This window comes from Molothrus aeneus, chromosome 2, assembly GCF_037042795.1.
Source record: "Molothrus aeneus isolate 106 chromosome 2, BPBGC_Maene_1.0, whole genome shotgun sequence".
Classification (NCBI taxonomy): domain Eukaryota; kingdom Metazoa; phylum Chordata; class Aves; order Passeriformes; family Icteridae; genus Molothrus; species Molothrus aeneus.
This window is the reverse complement of record NC_089647.1, coordinates 84,607,309-84,625,669: the sequence shown is the minus strand read 5'-3', so window position 1 is coordinate 84,625,669 and position 18,361 is coordinate 84,607,309. Positions and strand designations below refer to the sequence as shown.

The following is an 18,361-nucleotide window of genomic DNA, read 5'->3' as shown; positions in this document are numbered from 1 at the left end:
AGGTTAGCTACTCTTTTGACTGAGAAAACAATTGAAGACTTGGTTGAAAAGAATGCATTTTTCTCTGTGACTACAGATGACTTAGACAATGGCATTTTCAAGGTGTTCACAATCATTAATCATTCCTACACAGTTGAAGGGCAAATAATTCAGTGCTGACTCTTGATTATTTTCGAAGTACTAATGAAACCACATTAGGAATATTTGAAAATGTGAAAAAAATAAAGCTGAAATCAAGTAGTTGGAACTTTGACTATCTGCAGCTATTTTCAGGTAATACTGTTACTAAATCTGGGTTATAGCTTCTGTCCACAAATCAGTGAAAATCAAGTAGGTAAAATTGTCTTTAATTTCTTGTTCTCTACATAACCATAGAACAGGAAAATACCATCTAATTTTCCTCATCTCATTCAGTCATTTCTCTCAGCCAATGTTACAGATTTAAAGAATTTATAAAATTTGAATGGGAAGAAATGTTCTACATGAAACAATTACTTGCATACTGTGCAGGTAAAAAAGCCCTAATATGCCTTCTTGGTTTTAGGAGTTACTTTTGGAAGCTATGTGAGCATTGTCAGGTGTCAAATTACAATCCCATTTTCAAAGGGAACCTCATAGGAGGTGATGCAGAGGTTTTCAGTGACAAAATGTCCCTTATAATTTTAAGGTGATACTAAATGTTTCTTGCAAAGTCTTCCAAGTAGAACGATCTATCTCTTTACATGATGAAATATATAAGATAAAGCATTCATTTAAGGTTAATTTGAAAAAAAAAGTACCAATGAGAAATTCTTTGGTCATAAGTAGCTGTGCAACACTGGGGAGTAAAAAAGAAAAACAAAAAGACATTTCACACAAAGATACTCTGTAGCTGCCTGAAATGAGGCTCTGTATTTTCATACAATCAAACAAAATACAAATAAGCTGATTAAGTTTTCGTGGGAAATGAATGCCTTTTTCAAAGTTTGGCTGCTCTGGAGTGAATGCATCCAGGCACTGTGTATATGGTAAAAGTAGGAAAATCTTGGGTCTGTTTAGGTAGCATGGCAAACTAGGTGCTATTAAGACAAGAAGGCTTAGTGACAGAACACTTTTCTGTACATGACCTCAATATTTCTTGTAGAACATGTTTTACCTTTTTTGCTGCTGGGAAGAAACCTTGTTTAAAATGTTGCTGTTTTTCACTTCTTTCTGTGTTCATCGTAGTAGTCAATAGTTGCTGCCAGGAAAAAAAAGAAAAGGGGAGAAGGAAGAATTGGAAGATTATAAACAAAATTACTGATGCAGTGGTAGAACAGAACATGAAGAATATTTTTAGAGTCCTAGGATGTTGTTTCATGTAAGGCATCACATCACTGAAACCTGATGTCCTGTCTGAACTCTCTAAGTGCAATCACTGTGTTTTGTAAAGATCTAAAATGGCAGGTATTAGCTAGAAAAGGAAGAGTATTATTTTCTTTTATCATATGATATTGACCTGTCTGTAAAATCGACATAGAGACCTTTCTTCTGGCAGTTTTTTGTTGGATGCTGTGTGCTGGAGATCACAGTGTACCAGCTCTGTGCAAAACAGCGTATGGGAGCTGCTGCCTTCACTGGGAATGGAGTATCTGTTGTCAGTGAAGATAGAGGTAATTTTCTGAAATATGCGTAGAGTTGGAACCATTAGAAGTGGAGAATTGAGTGCCAACTTCAAAAGTGACTTATTTGCTTGGTTAAAGACTGACGAAATTCCAAAGATTAATGTAAGGGATATACTGATATAACATTCACTTCCAAAAGGGATTAATGGTGAGAATCTCAATTCAGATATTAAATGGAAGTATGTGTTTATTTTTCCTGGAAAAAAAATTGGTTTTGTAATTTTTACATTCTGACTGAGGACTGTAAATACTTTAATTTTTTTTTTAAAAATAGGGTTAAAGCATTTAAAAAGTCAATGCAACTAACTTCAACTTTAATGACTTTTCTTTTAAAAATGCTGCTTTTTTTATCATCTCAGTTTGCCAAAAGAAAAATGAAGATTTTTTTCAGAACTAATTAACTCTAGAAGATCTGGGAACCATTTAATTTGAGTTGAAATTTTTTTATTAAGGGAAATGGAGTGACCCATTCTACAGGTATTTTGAATAATGATCATTGGTGGCAGCAATAAATAACAAAGATGCAGAACAGGAGTTGGGCAGTGGTGTTAGCATGACCCTGTTTCTAGGCTGATGTAATCCATTTAGACAGAGTGGTTTACTGGAATAGAAACCACAATGTTACATTTACACTGCTCCTGAGGCCCACTTTGCTCAGATGTAGCTGCAGTACCTTCTCATGGTAATGTATTAAGGAGCTCAGGGTCTTTCCTGTCTTTTGGCAGGGTAGAAATCCTGAATACCTTAAATCCTAAAAATAATTAAATATGCATGATATACTAGAAAAGAAATATGGTTACTCCTAAATTTAGTCAAAATGAAGCATTCATATAAAATAAGCTCAAATGTGAATATCATGCAAAAACTTATCCTGTGAAAAGACAGCACTGTCATTAGCCAGCTGTACACAAACAGTCTTTGGTTCTATAAATACAGATTCTCACATGTGGGCTAGGAAAAGCAACTCTACTCACTCAGCATTTGGAGAAACCCATAGACATGTCTGGCATATTCCTCTCTACAGAAGCTGAATGTGCCAAATACTTGTCACTAGACTTTCAAAGGCTAAAATGCAGTTGACTTAAAAAAAGAACATCGGTGCTCTGATATCTAAAACCTGGTGCATTAAGGATGTTCTTTCTGAATAACAGAGGTACACTGTGTACATTACATTACACGCCTCAAATCTGTGGAGATGTCATCCATTATGAAAGAAAAGTCTCTTCAGATTCAAATCTGTCATCTTCCCTGAAAAACTAAAGCTAATAATACAATGAGAAATAGTAGTGAGATGAGCTATGAAGGAAAATGGTCTTTATTGCCTTTGGTGGCTAGGCTTTAACTCCTGAGGTGAGCTACTATCTGGTGTTTGGATACCTGCTAGCGCCACTTATGCACCTTTTGATCATTTATCATCTAGAGATGTGGGGCCCAGAGTGTGTTTTGGACTTGGATTACAGTGCCAGTGAATTGGGTTTCCTGGTGTTATAACATCAGCTTTGAAGGGATGGCCTGCCAAAAATGTAATAGCACAGGAGAAACAGGTGGCTCTTAGTAAAAACACTGTCCTCAATTCAGACTGCTAGCTCTACTAACTGTCTATAAAGGAAAAAATGCAATAATACTGCATTGAAACAATAGACAGAAAGAAGTGAAATAAAAGCAAACTCGGGGTGGTCAAAGACATACTAGACTTTACATACAGCCCTAATTAGCCTTTGTTCAGATATACCGGGAGTGCATCTACCAGGAGTCCTAAAGAGATGTTTTCTTTTGGATTATTCCCAAGCCCTGTATTAGCCCCTGTTGTAGAGCACACACTTTGTGCCACATCAGCAAACGTCATCCCTGTCAGAGCCAGCCCTGTGGTATTGGGAGGGTATTGCATGACAGACTCAGAAGGATGTTTCCCTGAAGTTCAAAAATAGAGCAGTCTATTATTCATTTATCAGTCTTTGAAAAGAGGAAGAGGAACACAAGCAAATGTAGCATGACCTTTTGCAGCCTCCAGTGGCTTGAATTCACAATTCAAATACAAAATTAAAATACAGTTTCTTCCATGGGGTCTTAAATGCATAAACCATTGTGTTTGTATGTTCACCTGTATAATTTTGTCGTCCATGTGTACTTTAATTTCTGCATTTATATGTACTATGATGGCTTACCTACAGAAACAGAATAGTAAAACATGGAGTAAATGGAAGGACAAATTTCATATAAATTAAGGTATTAGCATATTCAGGGATGAGTGTTCAGCTCTTAGAATCAGGGTCTGTAAAAGGAGCACATGCCTGCCTTTTCATTCTACTGCAGTGTGGCCTGAGAAAGCATGGCTGAATAATTGGTAGCAAATGGAAAAATTATTTTCCTGTTCCCTAAAAAGCATAGCTATAATCAGGGGAATTTACCATTCTCTAGCTTATGTCTGTTGCTCCTGTTCCTCTTTCATGTCTCTTATGGGTTCTATGACAAAGTCTCTGTAAATTATACCTTCTAGCTGTGACACTTCCGAGACAATGAAAAAGAATATGCTAATGCTGAAATTGTTATGGCACAGGACTAATGGAAGTGAGATGTTTAGCATGTTTCATTAAGCAGCTAGATATTAAAAAAAGGGTGAAAAAATGGAAAAAAAAAATTCCTAAGGCAGTAGAAAAAGAAAACACAGCTCCATTGGCCAGAACATACCCTGTTGATCTACACCAGAACAGACCTAATCAAACACCAAATAGTGTGAAATGTGGAACTGATTTCAATTGATGTATTATGCTTTCTTTGCAGGAATATCAAATTGATATATTTTTTGCCCAGACATGGACAGACAGCCGTCTTCGTTTCAACAGCACCATGAAGATATTGACTCTGAACAGCAACATGGTTGGCTTGATCTGGATCCCAGACACGATATTTCGTAACTCAAAGACAGCAGAGGCCCACTGGATCACCACCCCCAACCAGCTCCTCCGCATTTGGAATGATGGCAAGATCTTGTACACCCTCAGGTGAGCACTTGGCAAGGTGCAGGGCTGAAAGCTTCTCCCAGCTCTGGTGTAGTAAGAGTAATTTTCAGCAATATCTTTGCTCTCCTCTGCTGTTTTCTTCCTGATGTGTATGTGGCCACGCTTTTCAAATATTTAATTATTCAGGCATAAGTACTGCCAAGTTTAAAAAATAAAGTCTTGTCTTTCTATGAAAGCGACCTTGAGAAATAGGAAATAAGTCTGTCTAAATTAGACAAGCTGGGCTTTTTAGTGCTTGTAATAAAATCGGGAATATGTAGTCCCATAAAACCTGTCAAAAGCCTTTTTGATCGGAGTTAGATGCAGGGTTGGATAAAGCATTTTTAGATTCATGCTAATGCCAATACTTGATTCTTCAAATAAGTCATGCTGAAAGATAGTCTGTCACATCTCATCAGAAGGGTGAATTGCTGGAGGAAAGGCTTTTACAGTTTTCTAATATTTGTGATAAAATCGACTATATGGTATTAGAAATACTGTATATATTTGCATTTTAAAAAGCCTGTGGAATGAAAATATGTGTTTACTTGTGGAAGAGATGAGATGTTCAGAAGGGAGTTTTGCCATAAGCCACGTTCCACAAGGGAAGCTGTTTCAGAGATGTGCCTTTCACGCTACATTTTCTTCTGTGATTGTGTTCAGCCCTCTCAGTGCACCTGAGAGGGCTGATCACACTTGCAGCTGCTCTTGGGCTCCAATACAAAGTCTTTGGAAAACATTAGGAAAGGAAATCTGGAACATCTGGAAAAGCTGCTGATATTTTTAGTGCCCTTTCCTTCTTAGGATTGCTCTACTGTGAAGAGCTCTTGCTTACTGCAGTTGTCTTTAGCTGAAGAGTTTGGGGACTAAGGTGTCAGTTCCAATATTCTCTTGGTTGGGTTATTGGGGGTTTTTTCCCTCAGGAGATTTTGATTATTTATTTGGTTGGGGTTTTTTTCTATCAAGATCTGTTTCAGTATTTCAGGCCAAGTATCTACATAATAGTAGTTAGACTTACGTACCTCTCACTAAAGAAACTATTTGTCAAATGGACTACAAAATTTGTCTAAACCAGCTAAAAGTAAGTTAATACTTGACCCATTGGAATGAGCATTTCTAGTTTGTGAAAGATGTTTTGAGTCCTTTTTGATCTATCAGGTCGACCTCATTTTTACCCAGGAAAAGCTGTTGGAATGATCATTGTTAACACTGTGTAGTTCAAGCCAAATTTATCTAAGTGTCATGATTGGAATGACATGGAAGAGGTAGCTAGTGTATGCCCTGGTGCTGTCAGGTGTTGATGGGTGTTATGTGTACAAGGTACAGTCATGCTCCATACCTCTCCATCTTCTTCCCTGCCCCTTTTAGGGTGTGAATGCCTTCCTGCTGCAACACTGCAAATCCTTTTCCAGTGGCAGTGCAATCATTTAATAATAAGGGCAATTTACTACAGTAATGAAATTCCTCACAGGTGACCTGTTCCAAGACAGTTTTTCTCTGTGCCATCCTATATCTGAGACACAAACCTTTCACCATAAAATTTTAATATTTTTATTTAGTTTCCAAAAGGAAAAACCCACATAGCCCACATGCATTAATTGTCATGAAACTACATAGCATTTTTTAAAAAGACTGTACAATAAACTAGCACTTAATTCAGTTTCCCTGAGTAAGTACATTCACTTTGTAGGCTATTAGACTGAAGATTATTGATTTTTATCAGTAATTTTAAAATTGGCTGTGTTCATAGCATACTTTGATTTAGGGATGTCATGTAAAACCAGCATTCAAGTAGGGATGGTGATGTTTCTGCTTATCTGTTTGTTGCATCGGTACGATAAGAATGGCATGTAGAGATTTATTAGGTTTTGGAGAGACAGCCTGAAGAAATTGAAAGAATTTTAAGTTCACACTATAAGTACACATGGAGAATATTTTTATAAGTTTCCCTCTGAAGTACAGATTTTGTGGAATTGCATACAACATTTCCTGTTATTTTTGTAAAGAACAGTTGTTTTCATCCCAGAACCTTCTATGATGAATTGTCTAGAGAAACACATATGCACAGATTTCCTGGGATCCAGAAAGTCTTGATGATGTGTCTGAAATTATTTAAGATAATTATCGTTGTTTTGTATCAGGCCTAAATAGCCACCGAACAATCTGCAAATATGGTTCTTTCCTTTCAGGCCTTACTTATGGATATCAAACCCATTCTTTCATGATGCTTAAGGTTACCCTGCCTCCTCCTCTGGCTGCTGCCTGTACTGGCACACAGTAACAGACTCTTGGTTTCTTCACAGGCTTACCATCAATGCTGAGTGCCAGCTGCAGCTGCACAACTTCCCCATGGATGAACACTCCTGTCCTCTGATATTCTCCAGCTGTAAGTGCTTCTTTGATGCCTTATTCCTGTGTATGCAGGGGCATGAATTTAATTCTGATTTCTGTCAGGTTGGTCAGTTATTCCATAACCAGTATAAGAAGTGAAGGTTTACTCAAATATTTAGGGAATTTTTGTTATCCTCTCTTGCACTTCTGATCAATGGACTTATGACATGAAGTCTCCTGCATATTTACTCTGTTATTTTTATTAGAATCAGAATTTTTAGCTGATACCATAGTCACAAACTCAGCAGATATTCCTACCAGTCTGTGCCATGTTAATTTATACAATCACTTGACATTGCAAATGAGAATTGAAACCACAGTTTTCTGGCAGAGGTGCACAGCATGGGGACATGCCCAGAAATCTCTGAACATCTGAGTTTATAGCACGTAGCCTGGTAATGCCTCTCTGTTTCATAGTAAAAGTAAATGGTGCAGCTACTGTAAATCTCATTTTCCTTTTATTGCTCAGCTTTGCCAGCAGTCCCAGTGTTGTGTTGTATGTTGTGTTGCTGGCATATTTAAAACCTTCCTAACAGACTAAACAAATACATGGGAAAACGTATGGAAAACAAAAGTCAGGTGAGTTAATTCTGGGGTCCAATATTACTCTGAGAAGTTATCTTCATACTGATTCATTTAGAAAACTTTGAGAGCTGTTTGTTCATAGGAATACCTGCACAGTTTTGTAATCCAGAACCGCTCAATGCAAAGGTTTTAAAAACATTTTTAAAAGGATCTCCACAAAAGATTTTAATCTCGAAAATCTATAAGACTCAAGATATGTGTTCTTCAGAAAGTGAAAGGAAAATGTATCATTTTGTCCATCTATTTAGAAACGAGATTATCTCCCTAATCCCTTTTAAAGTGATAGAAGAATAACAGTATTGAATAGTTTTCAGAATAAATATGCTATTGTGATGGTATATATTTGTGTTTATAAATATTATACAAACAGTGATCCACAATCACAAAACAGATTTGAATTTCTGACCCAGGATTTTTCTTTTTACCCGGGAATTTTTTTTTAAAAAAATCTGTCACATAAATATCTCCCTTTCCTCTAAAATTCTACCACTATGTTGCCAATCTTTTGGTTTTTGTATGTATAAGTGAATCTGGGCAGAAATACACAGTTGTGTGCTTAATTCAGGTATGTGTAATAGATGCATATTCAACTACAAGAGGCAGATAGCTCCTGAAGGAGCTTTCCTGCTCATGAACACTTGTCACTGAACTCTATGCACCTCAGCTATCTTTAGTTACTACATAAAACTGCTCTTGTGGCAATCTGCTGTTGTTTTGTTGAAGAGCTGGGAAAGGTTTGTAAACTTAAAAATCAAATTCCAGAGATTTAAGGAAACCTACTAAAATGTTGGTTGAAGTCCAAAGATACTAATTAAACCACATAAATTCTATTGTTCCTGTGATAGCAATATCCAAAGAAAGTGAACTCCAGTAAACAGGAAGTCACTTCAAACCTTGCATTCCCTAATAGCTAGACAGCTGCTAAATGGAAGTAAGTTATGCTCTATGGTTTTTATTGAAAGAGAGAGGATATCAGTGGGTACTTCAGCAGGCTCTGCTCCATGGCAAAGTTCCAAATATATTTTGCAAATGTTCCTCCTAATTTTGATCTATTAGCTCATAACATTTATGACCTTGGAATGTATGTGTGTTTCCATCAGACATGTACTACTGTCTATGGAGATGGAGATTACATTGGATAAAGCAGAATATGAATGTGTTGTAGTTCCTGTGTATGTTCTTTGAAGTTTCTTTCCAGATGAAGGATCCTGTAGAGGAATGTTAAAATAATATTTTATAGTTTTGTCAACCTTTTTGGTCATGTTGACTGCAAGGGTTTATTTCTTTAGATTCATACTGAATTACATTTTTTTCCTTGAACAGTTTTAATGCTGCTATTGCCATCATACAGGACATCTCCTGTATGATTAGTTTGTTACATAACTCACTTGTATTTTCAGTCTTGTGTACATTCACAGCAGTCTCCAGCTAGACAGCTCTCAGTGGGACTCAGGAAGTGAATGACTGAGTGAATGCATGAATGATTTATTACTGCCTTCTATGACAAGTTTCTGAAGGGACAAGCTGATTAGGGATTCCAAGATGTATGTCTTTGAATGAAATAATAACCTTTGTAGAATTCACAGCTCAGCTCTGCTTCCCCCTTCTTCCCTTCTGTTTGTTCCTCAGCACACAGACAAATCTTTTTTAGTTTCCACTCTAGGCAGGCACAAAGAAGCACAAGTTTCAGGAAATATTCCACACACCTCTACACACAGATGAAGTTTAATATTTGAAATTTATGACTTTTTATATAAATTTCCCTTGATATTTCAGAAATAATGAAACTCATCTTAAATTTTTTCTAGAATATTTACCTCTAGTGCCAGCTAATTTGCACCCTAACCCTGTTGTTACTCTGGAGACAGTTGATTTTCCCTCAGTGGGAATACTGAGCTCTACTTCATCTGGTTGCCAGGATGAATAAGGAAAAAACAGTGGCTTATAAAAAGGACCCATCTCAGTGTGCTAACAGTAGTTACACCTACCCCTCCCTGTGGAGAATCTTGTTCAAGAACAAGCTCCTAGAGCTCTCTAGCTTCTTTTACAGGACTTAAAAAGTATTGACATAATGTGAAGCTCTTCAACCTGTGCGCGTTTTGTGTGTGGGGTGCCATGATGCGGTGACTCATCTGGCATATCAGGCCTTGTGGTCAGTGTGTGTCTGCAGCTGCTGTTCTTGTGTAGATGTGCACTTAGCACACTGCTTATGTGAGAAGTTGATCCCAGTAACAAAATGCAGGGCTGCTGTGCCATATGACAGATTGTGTCTGTTCCATGCACCAGATTGGTTTGATCAACCACATGTGCCAAGCAGGATTTCTCCCTAACGAGCTACAGCAAGGCATGGTATGAATGTGCATTTCCCTGTAAATGTGAAGAAAGATTCAATGCTGTGACTTCATTGCACTAAAGCAGTCTTGGATAGATTTTGCTCTGTATGATCACTCTTCTTATGGTTTTAAAGTACTATATGCGACTACGTAAAAATATTCTGTCACTGTCATTCTTCATTTGGGTTAATTTATCCTCCTGAGCCAAGGGAGGCTGCTGTGGTGCTTTTGGCACTCAAATAGCACATTAAACTGTCTTGGTTATCTCTATTCAGCATTGATTTGAACATTTTGGAAATACTCACAGGATGCTGCCATAAAATTTAGTTTATTGAGGTAGTTAGGATTCACATAAACTTCAGGAAGGAAGAGGAGGTGTTCTGTCTGAAGGATGATATCAACACAAGAAGAAATAAATAAAACACAAGCAACAAAAGGCAGACTGGGAATGAAAAGTTAAGCACATTAATTGTGAAACTTCTTCTGCAGGGGACTGTGAGTGCTCAAATATTTTAACGACTCACAAGTGTTTGAACAAAGCACTAGAACAACAGTACATTGGGAGCCATCAAGCATAACAAGATCACTGTGTAGTAACAGCCACTACTTTTTTATTCTGAGGGATAAGAACATTACAGATTAAAGAGCAGGAAAAAGGGGCTGTATGGCTAAGCTACTTGAAAGAACTCTTCAGCATTAGAGTTATCATGTGACTGTTTTCTAGCTAGCTTACATGGATTTAGTTTTCCTTTTTCAGTCACTGGTGAGACTGTTGAATGTCCTGGATTTTCTTAATTTGGGGGGACTAAGCATGCTGGAAAAATAATGTGAGAATGTTTGCACCCAAAGCTGTGTAACAGTTAATTGAGGTCTTCGTTTTTTCCAGACCAGCAGAAATCTCCTCTCTCCATACATGTGCTCAAGATTAACTTGACACTCCTTCAGGTGACAGCATACGAAAGCCATGACAAAATGAAGCTGACAAGTCCATTACACCTTGTTTTGAGCTTTTGGTCAACTAACTTTTTAAAGATGTCTAAGGAGGTTAGTGGTGGGAATGTGTGCCAGCTGCATACCTGAGGTCTGAAACAATCTGTAAGGCCATGCCTGGGGCTTTACCAGATGCAGTAGCACTGAGCTGCAGTGCAAGATGCCAAATTTAAAAAAAAAAAAAGGTGACCAAATTGATTAATGGGTTTTCACTGGTTTATATTTCTTGCTGCTGTTTTGATCAAACTGCAGATACAGTTGTTCATTTTTCAAAGCACCTTTGACTTAGACAACAGGAATTATGGCACCCTTTATAGGCAATTACTGATCTCCTCCCTAGTGAGAAGGTCTGGTGTCCTGAGCTGCCCATTATTGGCGGATTGCTGCAAGACAGGAAAAGGTGGGCATGCCCAGAATGCCATTCTTACTGCAAACACCAAAATACTTATACAAAGGTTCACAAAGAATTCAATTACTTTTAGTTAGTTTAAAATAGGAGAAAGAAAGATTTCCAGCTATTGATGGTCCAGTTTGTTCAGTCAGGACTTAAATGAAATAATTTTTGCCTTTTAAATGTCAGAGTTGTTTTGGGGTTTTTTAAAGTGATATACAAAAGCATAGCAAGTATTGCAGGAAAAAAATTGGAAGGAAATGTGCAATGCTTTTAAAAGAAATTTATCCAAATCTAACATAGTGCTTGAAAGGAACAGATCCCATTTTTCTAAATATAAACTCAGTTCAATCAAATGTTCCCCCTTTGAACATGAAACCTCTTATGGATATGCAATCAGTACTTTGAGCCTTGTATCATTAATTTCTAACACAACTAGCTGTCATCACCCATTTTAATATGTTTCTCCTAGCCTAGAAAAGTAATTGCTGGTTTTGTGGAATGAGCTGTGCTTTGTTTCATCTCCTTTGTCATCAGCAGAGTCATTAATGCAGTCTGAGGGCAGAAATTTACTTCTGATGAAGAACAGGCCAGAAGGAGCACAGCTTAATGTTCATATCTCAAGAGAAGTTTCATTAAAGATGCTGGGAAGGCATTGTAATGTGCAGAAAGAGCTTTAATCCAGATCTGAATTTCCATCTGTGCTTTCTGTAATGGGCTGAGCCAGATCATGGGGCATCAATGGAATTCTTGAACCAGTTCTTGTGATAAGCATATTTTACCTACTGCCACTTCTTCCTCTTCTAGGAAGGTAGAAATGTTCGTATGCATCCATCCTTCTCTTCAGAAGACTGTCTTTTTCAGAGACTAGTCAGTATAGAGAGGTCTTATAAAGAAGAAAAAAGAAATATATTTATGGAAAATTTGTCCTTTGAAGTTTCCTCCCAAGCTTGTATTTAGCATGACTTTTGTCATATATGCCAATTAATGAACATAATATGTGAAGCAAATCTGTGACACATCCCTTCTCCTATTCATCTGCTAATTCTTCTCTTACACATTCCCATATCTTCTTATTTCATTTCCCCTCTCTTAAACTGTTTTAATTACACATTTTTTTTCAAATAGCTTGGCTAGTGTGCAAGTCAGTCTTCAAGGAAAATTTGATCATCCCAAAGACTTATGAGGTGTGCATGACTCAGTAGGGATCTTCTTTGCCTTTGTTAACCTGTGAGCATTAATGTTTCTGAGCATTTTTTCCTGAGGTACCTATACTTACAATGACACCATGATACAATGAATTTAAAATAGGTAATAATCTTATGCAATTTCATTTCATCATTCCAGTAGCTTTTCTGAATGTATTCTGCTACTGCATTGCTCAGTTTTAACTCTCCTTAGGTTTCCTTAAAATTCCCTGAGGATGTTTCTTTTTTTACCTAACATAAGTTAGATTTCTAGGGAGTATTGTACTGTTTCCTGGGAAATCAATATTGGAATATTTATCCAATTACTTGACTACTCACTACTGACTAATTCACTACTACTTTTCTCTGTGTGACTCAATAAATTTCTCAATACGTAAGAGGCACTGCATTAAGTATCTTTAGATTTTTATGACTCTATTTTATAGCCAAGACTCATAATAATTATTACAAGTTAATTTTTATTGCAAGTTCTGCTAACTTTTATCTAATTTCTCAAATATGATGTATTTTTATGAAACTGTTCAAATTTCATCCATGATGTTAGTACACTCAGTACTAAAATTATACTTTCTACGTTAAATTTATGGTAGATTTGTGCCAAATTGTAAGTATTATTTTGGCACTACTGTTTCTGTTAGCATTGTGTCCCATTGTTCAAGGTATATTACTGGCACCTTTTTAAACATTTATGGCTATATGGTTCAATGCTGGCTACAAATTTATGCAACATGTTGTAGTGGAAGTGTACTATTGATATTGCATCTGATAACCACTAGTACATAAATTATATTTCTTTGGTAAAAAAAACAGTGAAACTCCCCCAGGGTCATGGGTTGACCGCTGCCTCCTTAGTGATCAGGCAGAACTGAGGGCCCTGGTTCATTCATGTTAATTCATTCCTATGCTCCAGTTCCTCACAAAGAGCTAAGATTTTGTGCTGGTAGCAGACCAAATGTCTCTCTCCTTTTATAGTGAAATTTTTCTCCACAAGATTGAAGGCTCCTCTGGAGAGGGAGCAGCTGCCATTACTTCCAGTGAAAATGAGACCCTAGAGTAAAATTACAGTAAGTGCTAATTAGTGAAGCCTAAAATGCTTAACTCATGATATCTTGAGGCCAGCACAGTCTTCCAGAGACTCTCTGGATTGATGGTAGGCTATTCCAGGAACCTGGCACCTGCCCCAGTTTTGCAGCGGTCTTCCAAGGATCCTCGGTATCTCCGTTTGCCCTGCACAATTTTCTGAGGAAGATGGGATGCCCATGTTATGAAACAAACACTCTTGGCAACCTGCTTCAGAGCAAAAAAAAAGTGCTGTTATTCCTGGATGTGAAATTTAATATAGGCGATTGTATTTCATGGATAGCACCCCCCAGCTCTTACTTATGTTTATACAAGGAGACTGGAAGTCTTAAAAATCCCAGGTGCAGTCTAGCCTTTCAAAGTCTTATTTTTCTGTATTTTCTATTAGTAAAATTAAAAAAAAAAACAGCCTCAAAAACTTTTAGAAAAGAAAAAACCTGCCTGAGAGCCCCAGTTATTTTTGACAAGAATATATGTAGCTAAGTTGTGCTTGTGGTGTCAGCTGAAAATAAGAGAAAGTGCTGAAGCAAGACATGGCTGATTGCATATCTGAAAGCTGAATGTATCAGCAACAGGCCCTGGAATCTCTGCCATGTGATAGTCATTGTTAGTTCCAATGATTTCATCACAGATCTCAAGATATTCAGTGTGTATTTGAAGCTAAAACCCCTTTAAGCATCTCATCGTGTGCCAATGTGAGTCTGTTCTTTTTGTCTTTCTTCTAACCAGACATTTGACAGCGTGACAAATGCACCATTAGCAGAAAGAAAATAGTTTTAACCCTCAAATGTAATATAACACCTATTATGAACTTCGGGTTTCTGTTGTTGTTAGCTGCTTATTTAGGTCTTTGATAATTGGTTTTCAGATTAATCTGATAATTAGGGAGGGGCTGGTCCATAAGCTGTGAAGTCCTGCCAGCCCTACATTTGTAAAATCTGATATACAGAGCTCGTGTTTGTGATATTCAGAGCACCAGGAGGAGACAGTCACAGTCTTTTGCAACATGTTTCTTAGCATAAGGAATGACTGATTTTGACACACTGTAACAATTATATGACTGCAAAATGTAGCCATGTTGTCCCAGCCTGTAGCCATCCATGACTTTTGGTGGCTACAGGCTCTCCAGCAGGGACAGGACAGGAAGGTGATGCAAGGGGTCCCAGCCACACCAAGAAATGGACAGAATGTCTCTGGAGAATGGCCTTGACTTGGTCAACAGCTTATGGGTAAGATTTAGAGACCAAGGCAACAAGGGGAACCTTGTGAACCAGTAGAAATCCCTGGGATACTGCCCTCAGGGACAGATCTGACAGATGTCTAAGGGCGCTTTCCATAGATTGCAAGAAGTCTTGATCCCCAGGTGTAAGAAATCAGGCAAGGGTCTTTGATAATTATCTTAATTCTTGAAGAAATTTCCAGAGACACCTTCCACAATTCATGCTTCACTGTGTGTGCACAGATGTTACAACATAGCTTATTTGGTATTCCTTTCTTTGGAGTGCTGCAAATGCTGGTATAATTAACTGCTTTTGTTCCTTGTAGCCTCCCTTAATGTAATTGAAATGTACCTCATAAAATATTACATAAAATATGAAATTACAAGTCCAGGTAGCCCCTGCTGAGCAACATAAAAGTTGCAACATATCCTTTCTCCTACTCTAATTTGCACATTTCCAAAGGCAGAAGACAAGCTTGATTGAATCCAGAAGGTTCTAGCTATTTTAGATCTCTAGTACAATACATTTCATGTTTTTAAAGAAACAAAGAGCATGTAATTTTCTAATTGCTTTTGTGGTTTTAAAGAGTGGATCAGAAAAAAAAAAATAATTGATTGTGTTATTGTCCTCCTTAGTTACATCAGTGGCCACATTAACAATTACAGTAATGCATCTCCAAATATGAGAACTGTATGTTTGAACTTGCTGGTCTTCTGATAAGAAATGAAGGATTGCTGCAGAATTTCTTCAAAGTATAAAGAAACCTTTTGGGATTTTGAGAACCAAAAGGTAACAAAGCAGTGTCAGATCCAGAACAAATACCAAGTAATTGAGAAAAAGAGAAAAGGAGAATGAAGGGAGACCAGAGCTGCCAAGGTTAGCCAGAACACCTGCAGTACTCCACAGAAGTGCAACAAAACCAGTGACTATTGACTCTCAAATTAAACTCATCTTGGCTAGAGCCCAGCTGATGCTTGTTACTTTTGCCAGGCTTGCCTGAGAGATGAGAATGGAGTTAGTAGAAGCCATTAAAGGTTTACTTGTAACAGACTCAAAATGTAAGATGAAAACAAGTCCTCGACTCATTAGCCTTGTCTTGTCAATTTTATTTACTTTTAACACCACCTGAAAAAGCAAGACAGCCTGGAAACATAAAATAAAACGTCCCATCTTTTTCTTGCTTCTGGTACTGAAAAATTCATGGAAAAACAAAAGCATATCCTAAGTGCTGATGGAGCTGGGAAAGGAGACTGAGGCAGTCATGCAGCTTTGAATGTTGTTTCACTCACAGAGCTAGAGAACCATCAGGGAAATGCCCTGCTCATCTGTTCCTCTAAGAGGAACATTGCTGAAGTTTGGCTGGCTGTATCCCTTGCTATGAAGTGCAGGTTGGCCTCCCTAAAAGGGATTAACTTTGTGTAAAGGGCATGCTGTATGACAGATAATAACATTTTAATCCTCTTCCAGAGTTAGGTAGCATATTTTTCTGTCAAAACAATATATGATGGGATTATGCCTTTTCCTACCACACAGCCCCTCAGACAGACAAACAAACAAGTGATAGGTTTTAAGGGGGGAAGGTGGGAACACACATCAAGACATGAAATTTAAATCAATTTTTAAATAAGTATTTTTATGTTCTCCCATAGGACGTAGATTTTTAGTTGGTACTTTAAGAAACACTGCAGTTTTGTGTATCGAAATAGAGAGATTATTTCTGTGGAATGGAAATTATGTTATGATTTAATGTTTGGTTAGCCATGCATATTAAAAAGTAATTTATTTTTCCCTAGTTTTTTATAATGTGACTTCTGGCAATTTTGCTGCTAGTCTATTAAAACTCAGGAAGAGCTGATTTTTCCATAAAATCTTTCCATCAGTTTTAAGAAAATAAATATAGAGAGGCATGTAAATTGAAGAAAAAGTTCACGCTGTTCTGAGGTGATTTGCCAAATCAACAGCTTGTGCAGGGGACACTGAGTTTCCTTTCTAGCTCTTTCTACCTGAGCTTCTTTCACAGGAAAGCCAAAGGACTTTCTTTGGTGTGTGACTTTATGGGGTAGGAGAATCTGGGAGCTCAGAAATTCTCCCAGCTCCCTCAGTTGCTGTGTCACCTTAATCAGATTATTTGTTTCATGTAGTCTGTTGCTTTTGCTCCACTTGCATTGCTGTCTCTTGGTAAGCACTGGGAAGCAAGGCCAGCTGTACCTGTCTCTTCTGCTTGGCCAGCCCTGAGTGCATCAGTATATGGAAGGTCCCAGTTAATGCCTTTTTTTTAACTCTGGGAGCCTCATTTTACTTCAGTGTTTCTTCTCTAGAAAACAACCATCAGTAAAAAACCAAGACTTTTATTAAAACGAATCTGATTGGAATGATTTGCAGTTCGCAGTACTTAGGTCCTTCATCAATATCTTTCTATTTTCATCCTCAGCAGCACAGTTTACTACAAAAACACAGCAGAGCTGTTCCATGCTTGCCATGGGTCTCTTTTGCAACAAAACAACTAATGAGGTTCCTAGACTTGGTCCCTAGATCAAGGTATTCTAGATCCATGCCCAGGATATATTAAAGCTATCTAAATTCCCAATAGAAAAATTTTTTTGACTAGAGCAGAATCAAATAATGTGTGTGAAAGGCTAATATGACATTTTTAGGTGGACATATTGGACAAAAAGATCACTCCTGATCTCACCATCTTCTGCTCTACTTTTGTCCCTTGACAAGAAAACAATCAGCATTACAAGAACAAACCTACAAAAAATAATCTGTGTTCTTCTTTCTCTCAGAGACATCCATCCTTCTACACATACTCACAGACACAACAAGAAGGATGAGAAAGGATGTGAAAAAATATATTTAATAATTTTTAATCTTTTCATTACTTGCATATTCTCAGCTAATAAGGTGACAAGCAATATGATTGCAGCCAGGTAGAATTAAACAGGATGAGGGAAAGAAAAGAACAAATCCTAGTGTGAATCCTCTAAAATGGACAAACAGTCTGGCCTTTAACTTTTCTCAATGGAATATATGTCAATATTTAGTTAGGACCTTGAGGAACTCCAATGCTCCTATGCTTATAGGTCTTTGCTTTATCAACATTAACTGATTTGACATTTGAGTCTACATTTCCTATAATTGTGCTTTAAAAGTATTGTCTTCAGGGTTGCAGTGGAATAATCTGCATATATCAAGGCATTTGAACTGAAGAAGGCTGAATGTCAGAGCTCATGAAGAAATTTCAAGGAAATTTTTTTTTTCATTTTAGAGGAGATTATTCCTGTGAATCTTTCGAGGAACATACATTTTAACTTCACCATGTTTTGGTCATCAACAGAAAGACATATCCACCATATCACAACCTGAAGCACGGTTCATTTCAAATCTCACCTTAAAAGGACAATGTAAAGATTCTCAGTAGATTTTTTTCATTTTGTTTGTACGTGGCCTGATCACACAGTAGCTATTTTACAGTTTTTAAATTACTTCTGTCTCTCTGATTTTTTCACTGTGGAAGGTGC

General features: G+C 37.3%; 1 protein-coding gene across 1 annotated transcript in view; it reads left to right on the top strand.

Annotated features, from left to right (window-relative positions):
- The window catches only part of GABRG3 (gamma-aminobutyric acid type A receptor subunit gamma3), a 305,491-nt gene that overhangs the window by 147,274 nt on the left and 139,856 nt on the right, over positions 1-18,361 (top strand). Inside the window, exons 5-6 of the mRNA XM_066545196.1 lie at positions 4,425-4,645; positions 6,946-7,028. Coding sequence (XP_066401293.1) covers positions 4,425-4,645; positions 6,946-7,028 — 304 coding nt within the window. The remainder of the gene's footprint in view (positions 1-4,424; positions 4,646-6,945; positions 7,029-18,361) is intronic.